Here is a 21,230-nt window from a genome sequence, read left to right as displayed (position 1 = left end):
TTGAAGAGCAACTGAAGAAAGAGAGAGACCAAAAGGTGTTGGGAGGAAATTCTGGAGCTGGTACCCAGGCAAGTGGAGACATGGCTGCCAAGTTGTAGCACTTAGGATCATGCATGTGAAAGAGGCTAGGATTGGAGGAGTGTGGTGATCACGCATGGCAGCTGGGCTTGAACATACTACATCCATAGGAGGGCGTGAGGACCTGGAAGAAAGAAGTTTACAACCAGGATGGATGCCAATATAAGTCAGAAAACACAGGAGTATGAATGAGTGGAACTTGGTCTGAGTTGAGATCGGGGCATCAGAGTTTTAGATGAGTTCAAGTTTACAGAGAATGGTAAGTGGGAGACAGACCAGGAGAGAATCTGATTGACAAATTTATTTCCGAATATTAGTGATTTATGCATGAGGTTGTTTTGACACTGATTGGAAACATAAAGACCTCCATATCAGTGCGATTTCAATATTTTTGTATCTTGCTCTTTCTCCACTTGAAAAATAAAGTAGCCCTTTCCCAAGAATTCTACTCCCTTAAACTAAATCATCAGGCTTCTTGATCTTGCAAATCATACTGAGTTCTTTCTTCTGCCTCCCCAACTCCCAGCTCTGCCTTTTCTTATCGCAATACACAAACCTCTGCTTGGTACGGTTCGACAAACATTTCGCAACTCATCCAACTGGCATTCTTCCTGTGAGACAAGACCGTGAAAAGTTCGCAGACTGTTGATCACTAAAGGCACGGGCCTGTATTTTTCACACGCTGAGCGCGTGCACTCTGCCTCCGAGGCGGACGTGAAACCCACTTCCAGCAGTGATGGGCTCTGGAGCACACTTATTGGCTTGCTGCCCAATGGATGCTCAGCTAGCGTGAAACACGCTGGGAAAGGCTCAGTGCTGCCGGAGAAGATGGGAAGAGGGCGGGTACGGAGAAAAGGGAGGGTGCCGGCTGACACTTGCTAATGCGATCCCTTGGAGCCAGGTAATATGGAGCTGTCTCAGGGAGCTACAGACCCTTTTTAAAAAAAACAAAAAACATTTGTAATGGAGAACCGCTGCAGTGAGTGTCTAAGCACAAACCTCAGACCCCAGACACTTTTTATTTTACTTCAGCTGTAACATTTCATCTGCCCTGGATTGAGGTTGTAGCTGAAAAGTAAAGGTCAGTCAGCCCACCTGCCAACCGTACTGTGTTCAAATAGCCTCTTGATGGACTAAATTGCCAACTTGATTGTCAGCGGACACACTTCTGACTCTGGTGTTGGGATGTATGCCAGTATCTTCTTGCATGATTTCATGCACTTCTGGGTAAGATGTGTGTGCTTCTGCCCATGATACTGTGCCCGATACCGTCTGTGCTGGTGTTCCATGCATTTGCATGCAGAGCGATGATATCCCAAGAATTGCAACTGTGTGGAATTGTACTCTTACAGAAGTCAGCTGTTTCACGGGCTGCGGATGCGAGAGTAAAGATAAGTAGCTGATTCTCAAGTCAACTTCTCTGCCGACTCAGTCCGAATGAATCCATTTTTGTTTTCATTCTTTGTCTGCCATGGATCAGTTTCGTCATCTGGCCTCAGTTGAATTGGGTATGCCATGACAGTGGCACTTGTGAGTTTGATATAGCTTCTGTATCAAGTTGACATAAGTACATCTCATTTCTGGTTTTGATTGGTTAGAGAGTTGAAAAACTGATTAGAGCCAAACCTATGTGACTTCACTTCCAAACTTGAGTTGATCCATGAAGGAGAGGACATTGTGAATGAGTTAGTGATTGTGAAGTTCCATGAAATGTTCCAAAAGACAAGTGAAATATTTTAGAAAATGAAGAAAATCACAAGAGAATAGAAATATGAGAACACAAAAAATCTCTCAATAGTCATTGTCATTCAGTGTTGTTGCTCACTGCCAAAGATAGAAACAATTGCCCATCTTTTGTTAATCTCCCACTTTAAATCTTTTCCCACATGATCTCATGCTCCTAAGCATTTCTTCTGCGATAAGCATGTTGTTTCATTTGCCTTTTTTCCTTGTCTGTATATTTTTTCTGTGCTTTTTAATGTAACATTCCACCTTTCTCACACTTCTATTGTTATGAACGTAGACCAGATCCGATCCGGGTTTTCAGTGAGATCTAGTTCGGGACAAAAGGTGTTTTGTTTTAAGCAGACAAAATTTAAGATTTGAGCCACTTGTCCAGTGAACAAAGCCACAAGACTCCACGGGTTTTGAACAAACAAAATAAACATTAATATATAAGGTCAAAAAGGTAAAACAATTTACAATATCTATCTCATGCTCTTAAGATCACGGGTTAATGTGAATTAACAGGCAAACAGTGGTCAATTGCATAATAAATGGAAAATGAGACCAAAGCAGATGCTACTGTCTTCCTCACGCGCAACTGCAAACTTTTTGATATTAAAGGTAAAGGGGACAATTCTCTGGCCTAATTGTGCCTGGCTCTGATCCTGCTATATTGGGCGAATAACAGGATAACCCTAAAACGCGAATCACATCGTGCACCAAACAGTTTGGAATTCTCCTGGCCCTTTCCAGCTGGCGTGATCAGACTCTTGGCCAGAAAGGACGAGAAACTGATCATATCTCAATTGCATTCATTTTAACCTTACGAGCAAAGTTAAAGTTGAGTGGAGCAGCAGCAGCCCGGGAGTCCCCGCCCGCCCAAGCGGGAAGTCACGTGGGTGACATTTAATACAACTCGACAAGAGTGGAGACTAGGTGCCATGGACACTGAGGGAGAGCATGGAGGCGAGTAGCCTCGGGTGAGTGTCTGTGGATTTTGCACTTTCTCCCTTTGTCTGCGTGGGTTTCCTCCCAAAGTCCAAAGATGTGCAGGTGAGGTGGATTGGCCAAAAGGTTAGGTGGGGTTATGGGGATAGGGTGGAGGCATGTGCTTAGGTAGGGTAATCTTTCCAAGGGCAGGTGCAGACTCGATGGGCCGAATGGCTTCCTTCTGCACTGTAAATTCTATGACAAGGGGCTGTGGGGAGGGTTGGGAGATTTGATGTTCCTTGGATGGAAGGCTTAATTGTCAGCCTTTCTCTCTCTCTCCAAATCCTTCCAGATACAGGATGAATGTTGGAATCGGTCCTGCTGAAGTTGCTGTTGTCCTGATAGTCACAGCCGAGGCAGGCAGACGTCACCAAGGGCATCAAGGCCAATGCAAGCTGCAACCTGCACCACACCAGAGGGGACTGCTGGACAGGGCCAAGACCGGGTGGTGGGGGGGGGTGGAGGCGGGGGGGGGACGGGGGACGGGGACGCGGGGGGGGGGGGGGGGGGGGGGACATACGCCTGGGGACTCCAGCTCGATGTGTTTCACATCGGGATTCATTTTTTGATCTTGTGTCGGTGAATTGCGATCTGGATTGCACCCATACATACGGCAGAAATCACCTGACGACTCCCAACCAAAATGTCACTGAGTCATTTTTCCGGAGAATAGTGTCCAAAGCCTTTGGGTTTCCTGAAGCAGCTCCAACCTGACAGTCTCAACGACGACACTCATCCCAGGGTTTCACACTCATCACGCAACTGCGTTCACATTTGAATTTTCAAGTCTGCACTCCAGCCTCGACTTGTGCAATATCAGCTCTTTAAATGCTGGCTGGCTTCTTTGGGCTGGCACTGCCCCTGGATTTCACCCATCTCCCGAGCTGCAACATGCTATAAATGGCCCCCAGGACAACTTCTGAGCCCTCGCCATATCCAACATTGACCAAGTGACCTTTCACCATCTAAGCTCCCCAGGACTTCTGAGCCGAAACTGCACAGAGCCATTAAATGGCTTCTGGGACTTGTCCAAAGTCCCAACTACACATAACTAGCAACTGCATTACTCTGCTGCCTGGAGCTTGCTGACAGTAGTACCTCTTCCCTTGCTGCAAAACGTTCATCCCTGCAACAAACACATAATTTAAACCCGATAACATTCTTAAGCTCTACCCATCTCCATGATGATGGAATCTTGCATGGCGCACTGAGTGCTTTTCACTTTATTGCAACTTGAACTCCCAAAACAAAATGATTCTCGACTGCATTTATTTGCCAGCAGGAGAGACCCCTCATCTATAGTTCGTCAGCTAAGTGATTCCTCCTGCTATTAATCTCATAAGTCATCATGGTTCAAAACTTTTGTGCACGAGCCTTCAAACTGCTCTAGTTGCATTTAACCTATTTTCTACAGGTAACTTTAATCTTCCCATGACGAAAAAGTACAATTACTATGAACCGTGAGCATTTGTAACACTTCCTATCCAAGTCTTGCATTCTGTCCACAATCTGTTCCTTTGTTACTTTGCATTTGCATCCATTCTGTTTCTCACAACTCTCCTTTACACCTGGAAGGGACCTCTTTCCTTTTTGCTCTTCTTACAGATTGCTTGTGCATGTCATTTAAAATTGCCCGATCCCATCGCATGAAGTCACTTCCCGACCTTGTTGGATCATTTCACTGATGGGCAACTGTTGTCAAGAGATCTTAAAAAGGGAGAATAATTTTTTTTTAAAAATCACGAATTGTTCATTTCTGCATTCCCCCCAGCAACCAACATTCCTTTCCCGCAACCCCTGGCAGCCCTCGCCTGCACACTCTGTCACAGTGGCAATAGGAAATTCTGTCATTGTATGAAAGTTGCTTCGTGAAGCGTGCGACATGGTGGAGCTGTGGTTAGCACTGCTGCCTCACGGCACTCGGGACCCAGGTTCGATCCCGGTCCTTGTGAGTTCGCACATTCTCTCCGATCTGCGTGGGTCTCACCCCACAACCCAAAGATGTGCAGGGTACGTGGATTGGCCACACTAAATTGCCCTTTAATTGGAAAAAAAAATTACATTTATAAGAAGAAAAGTTGCTTAGTACTGGTGTTGAATAGTTATATTATCATAATATTTATTTCACTCTCAGTGTGTGAATTGAAAATAAAACTGTTGAGCAGAACGGCTTGGACATTTCTTGCTTTTAAATGTACTTGCAGTTACTTGTAGTGGACCAGAATGAAGTCAATATGAATCTCAGACAGCAATTTCCAGAAGTGAATGGAAATTAACTGAAGTGCTGCATCAGTGGTATCTTTGTTCAATAACGCAGCTCTAAAAATTTGAATCTTATTTTGAGTTTGCTCTTGTGGTTATAATGTTTAAGTATTCATCAGATGTGAGATGCGTGCTCTTTGAGGGTGCGGTTCAACCCTGTAATATATTATCAGCTAATGCTAGCACTGCAAAACATTCGACAGTTTTTGACAGCTTTCACAAAGAACCATCCAGACTAGACTAGACTAGACTAAACTAGAAACTTTTACTCCCTTATCTCTCCACAGATACTGTCAGACCTGCTGAGATTGACCAGTATTGTTTGTTTTTGCTGCAAAATTTGATATTTAACGGTTAATTACGTCTCTGGTTTTCTCCCCGTTAAAATTCCTAAAACAAAATCAGACATTTTGGTTCTTTCAAGGAAGCTGCTGAACCTATTGGAACTAGAATAAAATATGAAAAAACATAGTTGGATAGTTAAAACTCCTAGCTGAACCGGCATCTCCTCATTGACCATTATTGAAAGAGGCTCGGAGGTGCTGTTCGCAGTTGTTTTTTATCTTTCGTCAAATCCTGGTTTCACAGCCAGAGTTTCAGTGAACTGTATTTTATTGAAAAGTATTATCATTGAAAAGCTCAGGCTGCAAAGTGTTGAAATAATGTTGTGCATGCTGGGAATGTGAGAGAAATTATTCTTTAGCTTTCTTTGTAGTCTGAAGATGATGGTTTGGAGAGGGACCAAGAGATAGAAATTATGATGAAGAGGAGTGCTGAATGGATTTCTGACTGGTCAAGTAGACCTGAGAACGTTCCCCCGAAGTGAGTACTGGTTTATCATTGGCAAATAAGTCTGTTGTATGGCATGTTGTGCCTCACTGTTATCCTGTTGCCAGGGCTGCACCTGCTGAATTGATACTGAGATATTTAAACTCATAAAACACAGGAGAAAGTCATTTTGCCCATCATGCTTGTGCCGGCTCTTTGCACGAACAACACTTCCAGTCTTACTCCCCTTCCCTTTCCTGTAGCACTGCAGAGTTTTCTACTCAGATAATTATCCAATTCTCTTTTGAAAGTCAAGATTGAACCTCCTCCACTTGAAAGAAATGTATTCCAGATTCTAGCAACACCACTATGTTGAAAATAAGATTTTCCTGTATGTCACCTTTTGCTCTCTTGCCATTTACCTTAAGTTGGTATCCTCCGGTTCTCAACCCTTCCACTCTTGGGAACAGTTTCTCTCTGGCTGCTCAGCCTAGACCTCTTATGATTATGAACACCTCTATCAGATTTGATAGATATATTGCTGGAGCAAGTAGAGTGATGACTGTAATGTTCTCATTTGCTGAATCTTTTTATTGCCAGAATACTCCCCTCTTTTTCTTTTGAAGCCACTCGCACCAATTTGAAGGAAATTGACATTTTTAGGGCATCATAGTTGACTGTGGACACTGGTTGATGATTTTTCTTCCTCTCCACCCTCAATCGAGGGTACTAAAACCAATTGTTTCACCTCCATCTAGGGTAAGCAAATTCTGTCGACCAGGGATCAAACCTGTTCTGTGGTTCGAATGTGCTCTATCAGCTGTGCCTCCTTACTCTGCTCTGTTACGATCCCAGCTGGACAAGACAGATCCCAGGGTGGAGCCTGGCTTGATAGATACTAACTTTTATTTTTTCTTTCGATCTGTGGAAGACGGCTACTGCAGAGAGTCCTAGGAGTCAGCTGGTGAACTTGTTTTAAAAACAGAATAAAATATGTTTACAACAAGACAAAATGAATTATAATACACCCCATCTCTACCTTAACAGATTTGTACAGGTAGCACTCGTTACTAAACCTATTTAACATTTTCAGTAAGTACACGGAACTGAATTCTCCACCCCGTCATCGAACGCGATTTTGGCATTGGGGTGCAGAGAATCCAGCCCCTGGGATCTTTAAAAAAGAATCTTGCAAATGTATTGATTTCTCTTTGGAGGCTGAGTTGTGCAATGCCCTAATTCGGTTGGGGAAATGCCTTTTCTGATTGTTGAGATTTTGCTCCTATCCCAAATTTAAAAGAGGAAACATTTGAACTGGTTTGAGCAATTTGCTCCTGTTTCTGGAAGTAAGACAAATGCAGGAAATTTCTCGATGATGGAGGCAGGCAAACATCAGAGAAGAAACACATGGGGCTGGATTCTCCGCAGCCCCACGCCGAAATCGCGTTTGGCATGGGGGCGGAGAATCGACTTTTAAGCTCGAATCGGGCCCTGCGCCGCCCCGGTCCCCGGAGAATCGCCTGCCCGCGAATTACACCGTGCGACTGGGGGGGGCCATTGCCAGAGGCCCTCCCAGTGGTACTCTGATCCCGAGCGGCCGAGTTCCCGTCGCCCTGGCGGGTGCAGGGGGATCCGTCACCGGGAAGGCTGGGGATGCCTTATGGGCGGCCGGGGCAGCGATCGGGCGGCTCGGATGAAGCGTCAGGGGGACCTTGTTTCTTTGTGCTGGTCCACGGTCCAAGTCTGCCATGGCGCTCGCGCGGCCGCTGGAGGCTGCCGCCGTGTGCATGCGCGGACTCGGAACGGGAAGTGTGGGAGCCCGTATCCGTAGCCAAAGCTGCGTGAAGCACTCCGGGTCCTTGCTAGCACCCTGCAGGTATGTGAATTGCTCTTTATTTTTTGCAGGAAACTGGGGAGTGAACCGCCAGCGTTTCTATGCTGGCGTGGGGACATAGCCCCATTTTTGGAGAATTCAACTCATTGTTCTATTCCGTAGCTTCTATCAATGGCACTGTGGGGAACTCAATATGTGACAACACATGGGTTTGTGTATCTGGCCACTGCTGCACGGATTGATGTGTTGGATCCCTCAAAGGCTCCATTGGTCATATCTGAATCGAGTCAATTCAGGCTCTGGTTACATACCCAAAACTCACCAGATATAGTCCTGTTTCCAGAATTATTCTCAACCTAAATCACTCAACAAAAGCTCACTCATTGTCACAATTTAACATATTTACTGGACCAGGTACACTAGTGTTAGTTGTAAAAAAAAAAACAGAAAAGCAGTTAAAATGTATTGCAAGCTGGGCAGCTCGAGAAATACTTGCATCACTTTTTCAGTTAAAAAACAAAGATTATTGGCTTTTCATCATCAAGTAAAACCATGTTATCTGGAGAAGGCTCAAACATAGCCTGATTAAGGAGCAGTGAAAGAATATTGAAACTGGCAGCCAAGCTGAAAGTATTTATAAAAATCTGATGTCATGTTCTAGTCTGGAACTTGTTTCCTGGGTAAAACAAAAATGGTACAACACGAAGTCGGTCCACCAGTAACTACGAAGAGGCAAACCAAGTTACTTAGTTTCAAAACTTCGTTCACAACCAAACAACTGCCTTTTTCCTTCTTCAGTTGTTTCCAGCATTGCAGTCTTTTTTTCTGGCATGATTCCTGGAGACTGTGAAGTATGATTATTATTGCTACTTACTTAAAAATAATAATCAATAGCCAATAAGTATAAGTGTTTAAATCAACTGTTTCTAGATTTTGTGAAACTGAATTAAATGTATGACTTGGAGAATTCTGTGCTCATGTGTAATATAAACATTATGACACTAGGATGATTTTCAGTTCCCTTTCTTTTAATTCTTCCCTCAGGGAATTTCATTTCAAACATCCTAAGCATTCAGTCACTCTCAGTATGAGAAAGACTGGAGCCATGAAGAAAGGTGGCGTATTTTCTGCAGACTTTCTGAAGATCATCTTTCCCTCTCTATTTCTATCTCATATTTTGGCCCTTGGCCTGGGGTAAGTGTTTAATAGTGTACTCGGAGGTTTTTTGTCTTCTTTGACGACCCCTTGATATTTTAGGATCATACGATATTGCATGTTCAGTAATGCCTTATGTCTTGCTCCAATATTCCTTCTGTTTTTACAACTCTCAACCAAACAGGTGAGATTTCAACATATATTGATGCAGAACTTTCATTGATATGTGGTTAAATAAATGCTGTCAGTTAATATTTTTTGGTAAACGGTGCCTCTGAACACTTCTGCGTCCACAGTGAAGCCTTCTCAACTGATTAACTGATAAACAACCCAATAAAATGAAAGAATAGAAATGCAGAAGATTCTGTCCCAAATCTATCTTTGATTTCAAGATTTTTTAAACGTGTGTAAACCTGAGAGCATCCCAGACTTCTTGACTCTGTAACTGTTCCAAACCCACAAGTTGCCCTTTGGGTTGACTCTGATATTTACTGATTCTTCCACTGTTGCTGTGGTCTCCCACTTTAATATACTGATACCAGTTGCACCTCACTCTGCCATGATTTTCCACCTTATTCTCCTAGCATTGCTTCCTCTAAATTGCACTCTTTCAACCAGATTTTTTTCAATTGGAGGGGCATTTTCCCTCCTCACCGATCTTCAGCTGATATATTTAATTAAAATTTAGAGTACCCAATTCATTTTTTCCAATTAAGAGGTAATTTAGCATGGCCAATCCACCGAGCCTGCACATCTTTGGGTTGTGGGGGCGAAACCCATGCAAAAGTGGGGAGAATGTGCTAACTCCACATGAACAGTGACCCAGAGCTGGGATTGAACCTGGGACCTTGGCGACATGAGGCAGCAGGGCTAACCCACTGCGCCACCGTGCTGCCCTGATCTTCAGCTGAGATGGGACTCACTCACTTCATGTAATTCTTCTGTGAATTCATATTTCAATTTTGTTGGCAAGTTCTGTACAATACTAGTTTCCTGTTTTCCCCGTGGAAAGAAAATCCATTGAATCCTAACAATGCAGAAGGAGGCCATTCAGCCCATCCAGTCTGCGCAACCCTCTGAAATAGCATTCTGTCTAGGCCCACTACCCCGCCCTAACCCTGTCGCCCACCTAACCTTTGGACATAGGGTCAATTTAGCATGGCCAATCCGCCGAACCTGCATAACTTTGGATTGTGGGAGGAAACCGGAGCACCTGGAGGCAACCCACGCAGATCCAGGAAAAATGTCAAACTCCACATAGACAGTCACCCAAAGCCGGAATCGAACCTGTGTCCCTGGCACTGTGCGACAGCAGTGCTAACCACTGTGCCACCCTGTGTTGAGAGTGATTTTCCAAGTCACTTGCTCTGGAGGCCAAATCACTGAGTGTATTTAAGACAGAAATAGATGGGTTCTTGATTAATGAGAGGATCAGGGGTTATGGGGAGAAGGCAGGAGAATGGGGATGAGAAAAATATCAGCCATGATTGAGTGGCGGAGCAAACCCGATGGGCCGAATGGCCTACTTCTCTTATGTCTTATGGTCTCATGGAATGTTTTTGAATGAATTATTTGCAATTTTAAAAAGGGGTAAAAATGGCTCAACTCCTTATCAGATATCCACATCATCAAATACATGTATTCTTTACTTGTATTGTACTTTAAAGATGCAGAATGATTTTTTTCATCTGAGATATGCATTTCGTTAACTCAGGAAAAAAAAATGCTCAATTAATTTTGCGTGGCACTTCGCATCCTGTATGTTTTTGGGGAGTGATTGATAATTCCCTGCCATGTCAGGGTCACTTTTGTATTGCACAGTTCATGTGCATTCGCTGGATCAAAACTTCAAATTAATGTTCTGAAACAAGTTTAACAAGAAACATGAATGAGTATAATTCATGCACCCAGAGCTGATGGTGTTTTTGCAGAAACTTGATTTTGCTGAAGAGCTTTGTGATAAATTTAAAATTGCGGATCTTTTAGCTTGACCGTGAAAATTTCAGTTTCAGTCAAATAAATCAAAGATTAATAAATAAAATCCAATAAATAAAGTACAAATCCGTAACCAGCATCTATGTAAAACCCATTGAAGCAATATTTTATGCTGCATTTAATCATCGTGTGGGAGGGAGTTTTAAAGCAATGAGGTTCTGTGCAATCCTGGATGACCCAAAGAATGCTGTTCAAAGCTGAGTAAGAGGGAAAACCCACTTCAAAATACTTGGATCGTTTTATGAGCAACCATAGTTTTAGCTCGAAAATTGAAGAAGGAACAGACAAATAGCACTTCTAGCAACCAAGCTGTGTTCCAAGCACTCCAAAGGCAATAAATTACTTTTGAAATGTGGAAATTGTTGGATTTTAGGCAAGCATTGCAGCTGATATGGGCACAGCACCAAGAGAAATGAATAAGAAACTTGTTCTGCAGACATTGGTTGAGGGATGAACAACTCTCCATGTTTTTTCAGAAAGATACTATGTAATTTTTTTCATGAGCTTTCAGATGAGATTTCTGTTTGTAATATCTGATCAAACTGGTATTCCCTCCGATTCCAGTGGAGTATGAGATTTTACAGGAAAAGGCTGCTCTTGGTAAAAGTACCAAGTGAAACCTAACTAAAGAGTGATTGAACAGCACAGAAAAATTGAGACAACGAGGAGCATGTTTACAAAACGTGGTAGTCTACACACGGCATTAAGTGGCCACCTTTTAATTACAGTGGGGAATTCTGATGGAAATCTGGGCTCTGGTATTTTAAGGTCCTGACTGCCATTAACGTTCAGGCCAAAATTATGCTGTTGGGAAAGAAAGATTGTCTATTGATGTACCACCAATCTGAGAGGAGCCGTGATGATATTGAGCTTTATAAGTGCAGAGCATTCTGTGCAAAGTGCATTTGCCATTATTCAGTTGCAAAACTGAACATAATAAGAAGTCTTATAACACCCGGTTGAAGTCCAACAGGTTTGTTTTGAATCACTAGCATTCGGAGCACAGCTCCTTCCTCAGGTGATAATCCAGTGCCATATCAAGGTTACATTTGTATTGCACAGTTCACCTGAGGAAGGAGCTGTGCTCCGAAAGCTAGTGATTCAAAACAAACCTGTTGGACTTTAACCTGGTGTTGTAAGACTAATTACTGAGCTCACCCCAGTTCAATGCCGGCATCTCCACATCAAAACTGAACCTGATATCCCCTCCCATTTGAAATCGCCCCATTTTTGACTGCTTCTTGTTTCATGAGGACTTGCAGTTGGTGCCGCTGCTTCATTTTGTTCAGCTGTTTGCCTGCTGTCTGTTTTTAGAAATATCCATATATGTTGGATCGTGGAAATGTTACAGGTGCAGAAGAGTTTTATTATGAACTCAGTTATGTTGCACCTGACCTGAGAGTGCCGAATGTTAACATTGGACAAACTGCAATTATAAAGTCATGTTCAAGTTCCAAGCAGCAAAGCAATGCAAAATAAAAGAAGACTCCAGTTTTAGGTTGAGTCTACATTTTGTTCTCTCTTAATGTTTTGCTCCCTCTTCCCCTGGCATGTTTCATACCTCCTGCAACTTTCTGATTAAGACAGCAGGTCTTGAACTCTGTTTTGCTCTGGAATAGAGGTTGAATATGTTAAAAAGTGTCTGCAGGAACATGAGGAATTGAAGCAGGAATCTGGCCCATCGAACCTGCTCCGTTATTCGATACAATCATGACTGGTTTTGGGCCTCAACTCCATCTTTTCAGCCGTTGGCCAGATCCCTTAATTCCTCGTGAGCCCAAATGCCTGTCCATCCCAGACTTAAATATATTTAATGATGGAGCATTGACAATTTTCTTGGGCAGAGAGTTCCAAAGATTCATAACCCTTGGAATGAAGCAATTTTGCCTCATCTCAATCCTAAACAATTGACCCCTTATCTTGAGACTGTATCTCTGTGTTTTAGACTGGCCAATCGGTGGAAACAACCTCACAACGTTTACCCGATCAAACCGTCTCAGACTTGTGTCGGTTTCCTTTTTCCTATACCCCTGCACATTGTTTCACAGAAGCAGTAATCTAATGCCCTCTTGAATGCCTTGATTGAACCGGCCTCCACCACACTTGCAGGCAGTGCATTCCGGGATCCAAACCACTTGTGTTAAAAAGTGTTTTCTCGCATCACATTTGCTTCTTTTGGAAATCACTAAACCTGTGCCCTGTCGTTCTTGGTCCCCTTAGGAGCAAGAGCAGTTTCCCAGCCCTGGAAACATTCTTAACGGCATCACCACAAACTTCTCCGCGTTGAACTTAATCTGCCACCTATCTACCCGCACCACTAAATTGACAATGTCCTATGTTCCTTATCAAGCATACTCGAGTCTCTTCGGGCATCAACACTTAAAAGTTTCACAACCTTTCAAAAAATATTCTACTTTTCTATTCATCCGACCATAATGAATAACTTTACACTTCTCTGCATTATGCTCCACCTGCCATCTTGTTGCCTGCTTAGTTAACCTGTCTAAATGTCTTCAAAGCCTCACTATGTCCTCCCCACAGCATACGTTTCCACCTGGCATGGTATCATCAGAAATGTTCAATACATTATCTCCTGTCTCTTCATCTATGTCATTTAGCATAGATTGTAAATAGCTGAGGCCACAACGCTCATCCTTGCGGCATTTCACTATTCACTGCCCACACTCTTTCTATCCATTCACCAATCCAACGCCCATGGTAAAAATTACCCCCAGCTTCTTGAGCTCTTACCTTGCTTATTGTGTGGCATCTTATTAAATGCCTTTTGGAAATCAAAGTATACTACATCTACTTATTTCCCTTTCGAATCCATACAATCCCTACAGTGCAGAAGGAAATCGTTCGGCACATCAAGTCTGCTCTGATCCTCTGAAAGAGCACTTTACCGTTGCCCAGTCCCCGCCCAATCCCTGTAACCCCACCTAACCTGCACATGATTGGATACGAAGGGCAATTTAGCATGGCCAATCAACCTAACCTTTAACTACCCTGTGGGTTACAGCCTCAAAAATCTCAAGTAAATTTGTTGAACAGGCTTTCCCCTCAGTAAAACCATGTTTACTTGTTGTAATCTGACTATGCTTTTCTACATGCATTGTTAAGACTTCCTTCATAATAGACTCCAACTAGCAGGGTGGAATCTTGAACCCGCTTTCGCCACCCACTGGATCGGCAGCGAGGATGGAAAATCTCGCAAGAATCGGGAAACTTGAGTCTCGGCAGAGAGACCGTGTTTCCCAAATTTCCCCTCCCCTCACTGGCGATATCACGAGATTATGGAAATACCAAGCTTCAGGCAGATAAATCCACTGAGGGCATGACTTAGATTGGATTCTGAATCGGTAATGACATGCATGCAGATAGTTATATCCTACTTTGGCACATTTATTATATCTCTCTGGGGTTGCTTCTTGGGTAGAACAAACCAAGCCAACTCGTGTTTCAAGCAGGCTTTCTTCACACACATGGTTTGCTGGAAGTTCAAACAGCTGCTGTTGACTCAAAACAGCCACCCCAATAAACTACAGTAACCAGCTTTGGAACTTTAAAACAGAAGTAATCTTTTATTATGTGCAGTACTATAACTAAACGGTCAGAAAAAGTAACTGACTGTCTCCTATCCTTTTCCCAACACCCCCCCTTCCTAACTCGCCCCACTCTCTCAAATATATATATATATATATATTTATATACACTCATGCACACGAAGACAAACAACACCGGGGAAAGGATGGTGGAAAGGGAAATAAAATATCAGTAAAAATAAAAGGATAGGGGTCCTTGATGCACTGCGATGAACTCTAATCAATGTATTTCTGAAGTTCAGATGTTCATTTTGGTGGTACTTCCTTCTAGGCATCCAATCATATTCTCTGGGAAGGTTGTCCACTTTCTCTGCAGACTCAACATTATTTTAGGTTCACAGCAAAGAATGTGTCAGGCACTCATTGCTTTCAGAACATTAGAGCAGCTCTTTCACTTCAGCAAGCAGGATAAAAAAAGCGAGAGAGAGCATCCCTTTCACTTCCAAGGTCTAACCACTTCTGCTAAGTTCTCTCATAAAGCATCAGGAACCAATTACTTGCCATTGTCAGGCAGAGCACTATCCCTGGCCAACACACCAGTTGCCAGTTAACCAGTCGAACTGACTCCCTCCAAAGCTGGTTCCTAAAAACCACTTGGTCTGAAGAGTCTGGCTTCTCTTGTCCAAAATACAATACTTGGAAATGCAGTGTCCTGGTAAGCAGGCTGTTTCAACTTTGAGTCTTCTGCTTAAAGGCACATCCTGATGCTGGGTCCATAAACCAAAATAAAAGAAATGGGAACAAAGGAAATAAACAGTTAGGGCGTACAATTCTCCATTGCTACCAGCTTGCCTTTGGGAAACATTTGTTTGCAGTGTTGCTTGGCTCATGAACATATCGAAAATACTAAAATAAAAGCAAAATACGACGGATGCTGGAAATCTGAAATTAAACCAAAATGCTGGATAAACTGCAGGTCTGACAGCATCAGTGGAGAGAGAAAACAGAGTTAACGTTTCTAGTACGTATTACTCTTCTACATTTGAAACTTAACTCTGTTTAACTTTCCACAGATGCTGCCAGACCTGCAGAGTTTATCCAGCATTTCTGCATTTATATCAAAAGCACTTGTTCCATTAACCCAACCAACCGTCCTGGCCCTTTATAAACAGTTTCCATTTTCCAATAATTAAAAAAAATATATAACCAGCAGAACGCATTCCAATTCATAGGATTTCCCTGATATTTTCATGTCATCACTATTTTTCCTGACACGAGATTTGGATGATTTTAAATTTTGGGAGTTCATACTAACAGCTCACTGATGAAAATTCCATAGTGTACTGGAAGCAAACTTTTCTTTGCAGTTACGTGGTTATTTTAGTTTAACAAAAAAAATGCACTTGGAGTGCAAATGACTTGCCTACTTACAATTTACTTACGATGAAACTCCTTGGTGCCTTTGAAGTGACAAAATTTTATGACTGCTTATTTTAAATTGAAGATGCATTCACTGTTTGGCTTGAGATTGCACTGGCCTAAATCTCAGCTGTAAATTGGGTTGAAGTTTGGAGAAGTCGCCATGCTTTTATTTATTATATAATTTGGATAATGTTAATTTCAACCAACTAAATTTAAACAACATGTAATTTTCATTGTGCAAACATGAATTTGGGAAGGCAAAACTTACTTTCCTAATGTGAACCCTTTTGTTTTAGGATCTACATTGGAAAAAGACTGACAACCTCATCATCCAGCACCTTCTGAGAGCCAGACTCAGATTTAAACATGACCTGTGAAATTGTGTTGCTGTTCCATCAGTACATTTGAATTGGAGGAAGAAAAAAAAAAAAAACACCACAAGCACAAGATATCCCATTTCATTGCATTTTTTTCTTTGAAGAAACTGCTTGGCCACCTTAGCACAAAGTGGGCTGATCACTGTTGTCCTTAACTTTGACTTGTTAAGCAGGATGCACGTGACAGCAGCCTGATCTGCTTTAATTAATAGTTTGCTTTGGTCGAAAATAGATTCACCAGCATACACTCTTATTCAAGGAGTATTTGCACTCCATTTAGATTAGATTATTAAATTGCAAAATCTATGCAGTTAACAAAAGGTACCAGTGGGGATGGAAGAGGAAGGGATCAGTGTACAGCAGCACTGAACCAGCTGTAGCGAGCAATACAATCTCATGTTTTGAGATTCACATTCCTTTCTGTATAAGAGAGATACATGAGTTAGCATTAACAAAGCTGACACGAGCTTCTGTTTGGAGCTGTTTCAGGTGGATTTGCTTTTTGATCATAGACATTTGCATTACATTTTTCTTCTTGTTAAATTCTATACTTTCCTCCACCCCCAACCAGAAATTATAGTTTTTGTCCAGTCCTCTGCAGGGACAGACATGCAGCTTGACCCTGACAATGCTTTGGAGGAGCAAAGTTATTTGTCTTCGATTTCTACTTCTTCCACAGTTCTGAAGTTAGTTGTGTTTGTTTTTATGTACTCATTTTTACATTGGAAACCTTATTGCAGTTCTCCAGCTTCTGAAATGAGAACAAAACCTTGGCAGCAAATGTTTTGACCATAGTGTGTAGAATCACTATGGTGAAATTTGAATTCAATAAAAGAAACTGGAATTAAATGTCTAATGAAGACCATAAAACCATTGTTGATTGTCGGAACCACCCATCTGGTTCACAAATGTCCTTTCGGGAATGAAATCTGTCGTCCTTCCCTGGTCTGGCCTACATGTGACTCCAGATCCACAACAATGTGGTTGACTCTCAAATGCCCTCTGAAATGGGGGGAAGTTAGGGATGGGCAATAATTGTTGGCACAGCCAACGCCACCCACATCCCGTAAATTAATTTAAAAAAACGAAATTAAAATATATTCTCACTTGACATTTTCAGTCGGGGAAATCTCCAGCTGATTTCTACACCCCTGGGTTCTGTTGCTCATAATAGTGCTGTTGCATTCCAACAAAGAGTTGCTAATTCAGCCACAGAGTAGTCATTGTTACTAAAAATAAAAGATCTGAATTCTGAACTGTCAGAAAGAAAGTTTGCAGAATAACCTGAAAGAACTTGCCATTCTCTCTGGGTCCATGAACTCCCATCATCTTACCTGTCTTGGCCTAAGAATAATAATTTTCACATTGTTGTGCAGCATCTTGTGAAACTAACCTGCTGTGGCATTGACCGTTTAGCCTTTGGTCTACTCCTTTTAATAGGAAGGAGAATGGTACAAGTGAAATACCAGCCTCCTGTAACCTTTCCAGGCTTCTTTCAGTTGTTTGCTTTTAGCTAAATGCACTTCAGTTTTGAACTTTTGTTTAGGCAAACAATATTTGAGGACTGAGTGAAGTTTATTACATTTGGGCTTTTCATGATGGGATGAGCACAGTACGAAGTCTTACAACACCAGGTTAAAGTCCAACAGGGTTGTTTCAAATCACTAGCTTTCAGAGCACTGCTCCTTCCTCAAGTGAATGATCCACATCATAATGGGATGAGCAACTCTATTTTATTCTGGTGGGAAGGATCCCAGACAAAATGAGTTTGATATCTAGCTTCCAAAGTATAGCACAAAACCGGTAGCACAAGATTGCCCTTAATTCATCACTAAGTTCACAGTCATGCTCAGACTAGCCCAGCCAAACTGGCTTGTGTGAGAAATAGAAAAATGTCAGTGCAGCAGATGAGGCACTTAAACTGAAGCAGTGCAAAGGAAGCTTCACTCTGCATGTCACCTGTGCTACTCTTGTCTTCGGGGTGCCTTGTTGCTCACATGGGGAAATGAAGAATGCTCCATTCCCAAGCATGAAGACCTTGAAGAACACATTTGTGAAAAATTTAAGGCGTTTAACTGAGGCATCTCATGAAGAAAAAAACAACAGAGCACATTGACCTGAAGGAAAAGTAATTAATTATGCCGTCTTTTAAGGAAGAAGACAGAAGTACAATTTCAACTTCAGCGGAACTGTTCAACATGCTCTTACGATTGTGCCGCTCCTGATATAATCAAGTTTAATTCTGATAAATTAGATATATTAACAAAAGATTTTTGTTTAAGAATGTATTGGTTTGAGATGAATGTGACAATGTTGCAGGGAAAAATATCCTCGTCAGATTAGCTAGTTGGCAGCAAAGAGAAGCTTGGTGCAGTTTGAAAATATTTTCTGTTCTTCCATTCTAACTTTCTTCACTTCGGTGGAAGTGAGGGCAAATTATCAGAAAATAATTAATTTATTGTGTGCCAATATTGCATATGTTAAATTCTTAAGAAAGATGTTTATTTTCTGTTTTCAAGAAATTGAAGCAGGAGATTGGGAAGTGTTTGCACACATGTATAATTTCAGGGAACGAAAGAAAATCATCAAAGTTGAAATTCTGAGACCAGTCCAGACCTGACGGAAAAAGATACAGTCAAGTTATGGATCGGACTCTCTACAGCACTGAGGAAGGGTTCCATCTGCAACTTACCTCATTCCTCTTGGGTGTTGCACCATACATTTTGAGAATTTAAATGCTTTTATGCCATCAATGATGTGTTGCATTAGAGCAGAAATTGATGAAGGACATTTGTTTTCAGACAATAAAAACGATGGTTTCATTTTGGGGAGGTGGGGGTGGGAGCAGAAACGATCGTCGTCTTAAATTGCAGACACTTGATTTAATGTGAGGAATTATAGACTGAATTAATATTAATATCTCCCAATCAACAAAAAAAGCAGTAGAAAGTATCACTTGAATACAACAAACATAAACCTGATGAAAACACGTATTTGTACATAAATGAAATTAACATGTGTACTTGCACATTTCTGTATGTTGTGCATGCAGCAGTGAAAAAAAAGCTGCAGCACAAACTTTTATGAAAAAGATATTTATTTAAAAAATGAAGTCTTTGTTTTTGATTGGGGGCAAGTTTTGCAAAAAAAGAAACTATTGAATTCAACTGAGCCGAAGTGATTATCAACAAATCTGACATTTAGCCAGGTAGCACTTTGTATATTGTACGCAAGTTAATGTGTAATTAGCACCATAACCATTTTTGTGTCATTAAACGCATGAATGCAAGCCTGTATTTCTTCTTTCTAAATCTTCATTAAAAGCCAAAATTGTTGCATACTTTCAGCACCCTACTCTTTAATGTAGTTTAATGTAGAGGGTACTATATGAAGCTGTAAAGGGAGGCTCACTGAAGCACTGAGCAGGAATTTGGATTGGGCTAAAGGGAGAAAATATCTCAGGAGGATGTTTGAAGTTGTTAAAAAGTGTAGCAAGGTGGGAGGTGTTTTTCTCATGGTGCTCTGGTTGTACGGTACCAAGAAATCTGAGAGTTATGGGAAAAGCCTGATACCTGTTTATGTATGAAGAGATTTTAATGCAAATCTGTGACAACGAGTCATTGTGCACCTGGGTATTATGGGTTGGCATATTGTATTTGAAAAGACTGATTATTCTCTCACCTAACATCTACTCGTGCACATTTCAACCAGGATTACTGGATGGTGATACGCTGGCTGATTTCTCCTTGTGAGGGCATTTGCATTGCTTCAACTGCTACCTAGCTGAGATTAGCTGACTTCGTATAGACCAAGGTATTAAAATCATTTGTCGCCATTCCTTATACCATGTGGTAATTTTTCATTTTGGGCATCGGGGATCTTGATGTTTTAAGCCTGGTTAATGACATGAATGATTTTGCTTGGCATCAGCATCTCATGAAAATGCTGCGTTTCCTCAAGTTCAAAATGGACAAATATGTGATTTTTAAAAAAAAATTCTGAACTGTCTTTGGAACAGGATAACCTGAATCATTAGATCATGTGCCCAAAGAACTGCAGAAGCAGTACTGTAGTAATAATGGTCTGCTTGAAGCTCATTGTGATCATTCTTCCAGCACACTCTGTACTTAGTCCGGAAAAAAGTTTTAGAGTACCCAATGATTTGTTCAGTCACGTGCTTGCCTACACGCTGATATTGTGCAGTTGAATGGTTAAAGCAGAAATCACCAGAAGACGTCTCTGCAGAAACAGACAGTTGAGGAATAAACAGCAAAGTTAATTTTTCTCTCTGCTACTTTCTGTACATTTTTATGTTGGTTCTTATTATTCTGAATCCTGTTTCTAGCTGAAGCTTTTGCAGCAGCAGGATTCCTGGCTTCGAATTTTATCTTCCTCTCAAGTCCAGGGACAGTGAAACCTATTTTTATCTTCCTGTGTTACTTGTCATAAGTGCTTGCCTAAATAGTGGAAAGACAAAATATATTCCCACACCTCTTAGTACTTCTATCAGTGAATTTCTGCTATTGTGTAGGTAACCGCAACAGTGATTCTTCGTCTAAAACATCCCACAATGAGATGAACGACCATGTAGTATATTTTCTGGTATTTTTAAGGAAGCAAAGTGATGATTTCAACACATGATCTGATAATTAATCAACAGTGTTGTTTATCTCTTAGTACTGTACTGGAATTTGAACCTGAATTATGAGACCAAATTCTGGTGGCTAAGTATATGCTTGGCTTTCTGACCAAGATGAGTATTGCTCATAAGTTGCCTCGATGTCAGACCCTCCCCTTTTGCAAGCCCAACTGACTCAGACACATGACAGTGAAAATATTCCAGTTTCCATCAAAATCACTTGTGATACACACTGTGATGATGGATAGTATGTTCTTTAAGTATCCAGCAGGGGTCATTGCTGTGAGTAACAGCGCTCGCTGAGGTTATCAAAACTCAACTATTTTAACATTATCTGTATATTTCAAATATATTTTGAGCTGCAACTTTATTAGCCATCCCTTGATTGAAAATAAAATCTTAAAAACCCAATTTCTTGTTCATAAGAACATGTATGTTTT

The 21,230-nt window shown here is 41.6% G+C and overlaps 1 protein-coding gene across 1 annotated transcript in view; it reads left to right on the top strand.

The window, feature by feature from the left end:
* bnip3la (BCL2 interacting protein 3 like a) overlaps positions 1-19,491 on the top strand; it is a 45,181-nt gene extending 25,690 nt beyond the window's left edge. Inside the window, exons 4-6 of the mRNA XM_072485672.1 lie at positions 5,771-5,877; positions 8,702-8,851; positions 16,071-19,491. Coding sequence (XP_072341773.1) covers positions 5,771-5,877; positions 8,702-8,851; positions 16,071-16,119 — 306 coding nt within the window. The 3' untranslated portion in view covers positions 16,120-19,491. The remainder of the gene's footprint in view (positions 1-5,770; positions 5,878-8,701; positions 8,852-16,070) is intronic.
* Positions 19,492-21,230: the final 1,739 nt, after the last annotated feature.

This window comes from Scyliorhinus torazame, chromosome 20 (genome assembly GCF_047496885.1).
Source record: "Scyliorhinus torazame isolate Kashiwa2021f chromosome 20, sScyTor2.1, whole genome shotgun sequence".
In the NCBI taxonomy this organism is placed as follows: domain Eukaryota; kingdom Metazoa; phylum Chordata; class Chondrichthyes; order Carcharhiniformes; family Scyliorhinidae; genus Scyliorhinus; species Scyliorhinus torazame.
Note: the sequence above shows the minus strand (reverse complement) of the source record. Positions and strands in the feature narration are given on the sequence as shown.